We start from the raw sequence: 5,989 nt of genomic DNA on the forward strand, positions 1-5,989 counted from the left end.
AGCCCTTTCCCTGTAACATTGAGAAACCGGTGGAGAAACTGCAAGTAATTGGGTTCTGCTCTTTCAGTGGCAAATTCCAACTAGGTGTCCAACAGCCCTAAGCATTAGGCCAGTGATGAGATTAAAATGACACTTAGGGACGGTAATCTACAGGTGTAACTATTGACCGAAGCCAGATGGCATTGAACAGACTTTGAGCACCTGGTCCTGCCCAGTGTTCACGCGCTGTAGCCGCTCCCTCTTTCCACGTCGGTGCCCTCTCCTCTTTAGTCTACACTGGCCTCTATTTGCTGTTTAGAGTCTCTCCCCTCGTGTTTCACTCTGTCTCGACTCTGCACAGTATTGGCAGTACCAAACACTCTGTCCAGGTGAGTAAAGAAAGGGCAAAGTTGGTGTTCGGCTTCTGATGGTGCAGGTTGTGGGCTAGGGCCCCTCCGTACAGACCCCAAGGGATGATGTTGTGGAGGCTCCAGGGCAGGTCATATCCAATGTGGTCCTCCACTGACATCCAGACACTGAGCAGCATGAAGGCCCAGGTGGTTAACGGGTGACACTTAAACAAGAGCGGCGTGGTGTTGCTCCAAAACCCAACGGTCAGGAGCTCCCATCCTCCAAGATATTGGGTTGCCCAAGAAAAAGGAGCCACGTAATCATGGTGGATGGCGTGAACGGTCTTGTACAACCAGCGATTATTGTGGTGGAGCCGGTGCCAGATGTAATACTGGAAATCGAACACCAGCAGACAGCTAACCACCCCAGAAAGGAACTGGGCCAATGTCGGTGCCATGGTTGGTAGAGGGGTTGGTGGCTTCCATAACCAATTGATGCCAACCGCAGGAAGGACGTACACCAGATGGTTGAAGACTGCCTGCCAGAGGCAATGGCCCATCATCTGCACACTTGGTCGGCTCTTCTGGATCTTGTATTCATAGACGAACGGCAGCCTCTCGCCGATGAGGTCCATGAGCGTGAAGGGGATGCAGAAGGCAAGATAGCCGGAGAAAGCCAGAAGAACAGGGAAGGTTGGAGCCGTCACAGTGGATTCGTGGTGAAGTCGAACATAATCCCAGAGCTCCTGAAGGATTGGAGTGCTGGAGTGATCGCCAGTGACATTCTTCATCATCATCTCCATCTCCTGGAACCCGAGAGTGTTTGACGGAGCCAAGCCCTTCACACGCTCTCTCCTAGCAACTAATGAGGCGACCTCCAGGCGTTCAGCCCAGCTCCACCTCCCCTGCCTTCATTATATTGCCTAAAAGATATTTCGCACTGTGGGTTATATAATCTTGAGGTGACCCATTATTGACCTCGCACACTTTAATCCACTCATGCAAAGTATTTGTTCTAAATGCAAGGCCCCCTAATTTGTTAGCAATGGGTTGACAATCTCCCAATGTAGAGCTAGTAAATTCTTTATAGTGGAATGTGGCGCAGAGCTGATCTCAGTGTCTAATGCTTAAAGTCCGCTTTATCCCTGCTACCTGATCTGTTTATAAAGGGCAGTGCTTGTCTTGGCTCTCAGTCTGCAGCATTATTGAGGAGGCCTATGTGGAAGTTGAGCGACCCTTTGCTGACCTTTTGAGTCTAGCTCTTCCATTGCCCCACCCTGACTGCAGTGGCCAGAGCAACAATGGGTGATTGCTCAAATAAACATGGTTAACAAGTGGGTCAGACACCTGAGCCAATCGGAAATCACTTCTGTTCACTAGCCAGGTAGGAAAAGCTTTGCAAAAACCATCTCGTCAAATCAGTCATTGGCTTGTGGTGGCTGGGTGTGGAAAAATAACTGTGTTCAGGCTACTTTCAAGTTCGATAGCATCCAGGACAAAGCAGCCCGCTTGATTGGCACCCCATCCACCACCTTAAACATTCACTCCCTCCACCACTGGAGCACCATGGCTGCAGTGTGTACCATCTGCAAGATGCACTGCAGCAACTCGCCAAGGCTTCTTCGGCAGCACCTCCCAAACCCGCGACCTCTTCCAGCTAGAAGGACAAGGGCAGCAGGCGCATGGGAACACCACCACCTCCAAGTTCCCCTCCAAGTCTCACACCATCCTGACGTAGAAGTATATCGGCCGTTCCTTCATCGTCGCTGGGTCAAAATCCTGGAACTCCCTCCCTAACAGCACTGTGGGAGCACCTTCACCACACGGACTGCAGCGGTTCAAGAAGGTGGCTCACCACCACCTATTCAAGGGCAATTAGGGATGGGCAATAAATGCTGGCCTTGCCAGCGACGCCCACATCCCATAAGCAAATTTAAAAAAAGTCTCCTTCACCCAGGCCAGTATGCACAACTCAAGTGAACATTAATAACATGGATTGTGCTATGAAAAAAAATGTTAGCACAAAATTAGTTATTTCCTGTTAGAAATGCCTGCAACTCATCTTCCCCCTCCCCCAACCTGGCTATTCAGTTTTGCTTCAGTCCCAGAGTTTGAGCTTTCCCTTAGGCCTGGAGTGTTGGGGATTTCCGACACTGGACAAGTTGTGTGTGGCAGTGACTGAGTGACAGAAATGAGTTTTCAGTCTGTTCCTGTGGAACAGTGTCCACAATAACCCACATCACACGACCGCCAGGTGGGAAAGCATCCTTCAGCTGGAAATTCCAGCCCTTTGTTGACGGATTTTGTGCATGAGAGAGAGAGATACATAATCGGAATCGCAGTTTTCATCCCCTACAGCTGTAGAACTACAGTAGTCAGAGTGCGGTGTACTCTGATAACCTCGCATAGGACTACACAGGATATACGGCTCAGAAACAAGCCATTCAGCCCAACCAGTCCATGCCGGCGTTTATGCTCCACTCGAGCCTCCTCCCGTCTTTCCTCATCTAAATCTATCAGCATCACCCTCTATTCCCTTCTCCCTAATATGCTTGTCTAGCCTCCCCTTAAATGCATCTAAACTATTCGCTTCAACCACTCCCTGTGGTAGCGAGGTCCACATTCTCACCACTCACTGGGTAAAGAAGTTTCTTCTGAATTCCCTATTGGATTTCTTGGTGACTATCTTATATTGATGGCCTCTAGTTATGCTCTTCCCCACAAGTGGAAACACTCTGTATCCACTCTTATCAAAACCTTTCATAATTTTAAAGGCCTCTATTAGGTCATCCCTCAGCCTTTTTTCAAGAGTAAAGAGACCCAGCCTGTTCATCTTTTCCTGATATGTATACCCTCGCATTTCTGGTATCATCCTTGTAAATCTTCTCTGCACCCTCTGCAGTGCCTCTATATCCTTTTTATAATATGCCGACCAGAACTGTACACAGTACTCCAAGTGTGGACTAACCAAGGTTCGATACAGATTTAGCATAACTTCCCTACTTTTCAATTCTATCCCTCTAGAAATAAACCCTAGTGCTTGGTTTGCTTTTTTTATGGCCTTGCTAACCTGTGTCGCAACTTTTAGCGATTTGTGTATTTGTATTCTGAGATCCCTTTGTTTCTCTACCCCATCTAAACTCGCACCCTCCAAGTGATAAGTGACCTCCCTATTCTTCCTACCAAAATGTACTATCTCACATTTATCTGTGTTGAACTTCATTTGCCAATTATATGCCCACTCTGCAAGTTTATTAATGTCCTCCTGTAATTTGTTGCAGTCCTCCTCAGTACTGACTATCCCCCCCCCCCCCCCCAATTTGGTGTCATCTGCAAATTTAGAAATTGTGTTTTGAATGTAAATTGTGAACAGCAGTGGTCCCAGCACTGACCCTTGTGGAACACCACTACCCACCTTCTGCCACTGTGACTAGCTCCCCTTTACCCCTACTCTCTGCTTTCTGTCCTGAAGCCAGCCAGCAATCCATTCTGCTACTAGTCCCCTGACTCCGCATTCTCTGACCTTGTTCATCAGTCTATTATGGGGAACCTTATTGAAGGCCTTTTGAAAATCTAGATAAATTACATCTACTGCATTACCCTTGTCTGCTCTCTCTGTTACCTCTTCAAAAAATTCAATGAGGTTGGTCAAGCAAGACTTTCCCTTTTGAAATCCATGTTGACTATTCATTATTATAGTTTTGGTTTCTAGATGATCTATTTCCTTTATGTCACGTATGACAAATAGGCAGAACATTTGTGATGAACAATTATAGGACATGAGTGAAAGAAGAAATGTTCTAAAAAAGATTTAATTTTTATTCTGCACTTTATAATTTCAGCCATTAAATGTAAATAATTAATGAGCTTCAAGGGGATATAGACAGGCTAAATGAGTGGACAAGAACATGGCAAATGGAATATAATGCAGAGAAATATGAAGGGAAATTAAAAGAAGCGTGCAATAAGGGCACAGCAGTCATCATGGGTGACTTTAATCTACATATAGATTGGGCTAACCAAATTACTAACAATACTGTGGAGGAGGAATTCCTGGAGTGTTTACGGGATGGTTTCCTGGACCAATATGTTGAGGAACCAACCAGAGATCAGGCCATCTTAGACTGGGTATTATGTAACGAGAAAGGATTAATTAGCAATCTTGTTGTACGAGGCCCCTTGGGTCGGAGCGATCATAATATGATCGAATTCTTCATTAAGATGGAGAATGAAGTAGTTGACTCAGAAACTAGGGTCCTCAATTTAAATAAAGGAAACTACGATGGTCTGAGGAGCGAGTTGGGTAGGATTGATTGGGGAATGGCACTCAAAGGGTTGACGGTGGATAGGCAATGGCAAACATTCAAAGACCGAATGGATGGACTACAGAAGTTGTTCATCCCAGTTTGGCATAAAAATAAAACAAAAAAGGTGACTCAACCGTGGCTAACAAGGGAAATTAGGGATAGCATAAGATCCAAGGAGAGGACATACAAATTGGCCAGAAAAAGCAATAATCCTGAGGATTGGGAGCAGTTTAGGATTCAACAAAGGAGGACTAAGGGATTAATTAAGAAAGGGAAAATAGAATATGAGAGTAAGCTTGCAGGGAACATAAAAACTGACTGTAAAAGCTTTAATAGATATGTGAAGAGAAAAAGATTGGTGAAGTCAAGCGTAGGTCCCTTGCAGTCAGAATCAGGGGAATTTATCATGGGGAACAAAGAAATGGCAGACCAACTAAATACATATTTTGGTTCTGTCTTCACAAAGGAGGACACAAATAACCTCCCGGAAATACCAGGGAACATAGGGTCTGATAAAAGGGTGGAACTGAAAGAAATCAGTATTTGTAGGGAAATGGTGTTAGGAAAATTGATGGGACTGAAGGCCGATAAATCTCCAGGACCTAATAATCTACATCCCAGGGTACTTAAGGAAGTGGCCCTAGAAATAGTAGATGCATTGCTGGTCATCTTCCAGAACTCAATAGACTCTGGAACAGTACCCATGGATTGGAGGGTAGCTAATGTTACCCCACTATTCAAAAAAGGTGGCAGAGAAAATGTGGGTAGTGGGGAAAATGCTAGAGTCTATTATAAAAGATGTAATAGCAGAGCACTTGGAAAGCAGTGACAGGATCGGACAAAGTCAACATGGATTTACAAAAGGTAAATCATGCTTGACTAATCTACTGGAATTTTTTGAGGATGTAACTGGTAAAATAGATAAGGGAGAACCAGTGGATGTGGTGTATTTGGACTTTCAGAAGGCTTTCGATAAGGTCCCGCATAAGAGATTAGCGTGCAAAATTAAGGCACACGGGATTGGGGGCAAGGTATTGACTTGGATAGAGAACTGGTTGGCGGACAGAAAGCAAAGAGTTGGAATAAACGGGTCGTTTTCCGAGTGGCAGGCAGTGACTAGTGGGGTACTGCAAGGATCGGTCCTAGGACCCCAGCTGTTCACAATATATATTAATGATCTGGACGAGGGAATTGGATGTAATATCTCCAAATTTGCAGACGACACAAAGCTGGGTGGGAGGGTATGCTGTGAGGAGGATGTCATGAAATTCCAGTACGATTTGGACAGGTTAGGTGATTGGGCAGAAACATGGCAAATGCACTATAATGTGGATAAATGTGAGGTTATCCACT

At 45.5% G+C, this 5,989-nt stretch overlaps 1 protein-coding gene across 1 annotated transcript; it reads right to left on the bottom strand.

Moving 5' to 3' along the window:
• Positions 1 to 266: 266 nt before the first annotated feature.
• Positions 267 to 1,222, bottom strand: ch25hl1.1 (cholesterol 25-hydroxylase like 1, tandem duplicate 1). The gene is given in 2 exon segments (XM_085971994.1): positions 267 to 385; positions 388 to 1,222. Coding segments are annotated over 2 exon segments (864 nt in total). The 5' UTR covers positions 1,133 to 1,222.
• Between the last annotated feature and the right edge of the window lie 4,767 nt (positions 1,223 to 5,989).

This window comes from Somniosus microcephalus, chromosome 32 (assembly GCF_052327205.1).
Source record: "Somniosus microcephalus isolate GS21.2 chromosome 32, FLI_Smic_1.0, whole genome shotgun sequence".
NCBI classification, from domain to species: domain Eukaryota; kingdom Metazoa; phylum Chordata; class Chondrichthyes; order Squaliformes; family Somniosidae; genus Somniosus; species Somniosus microcephalus.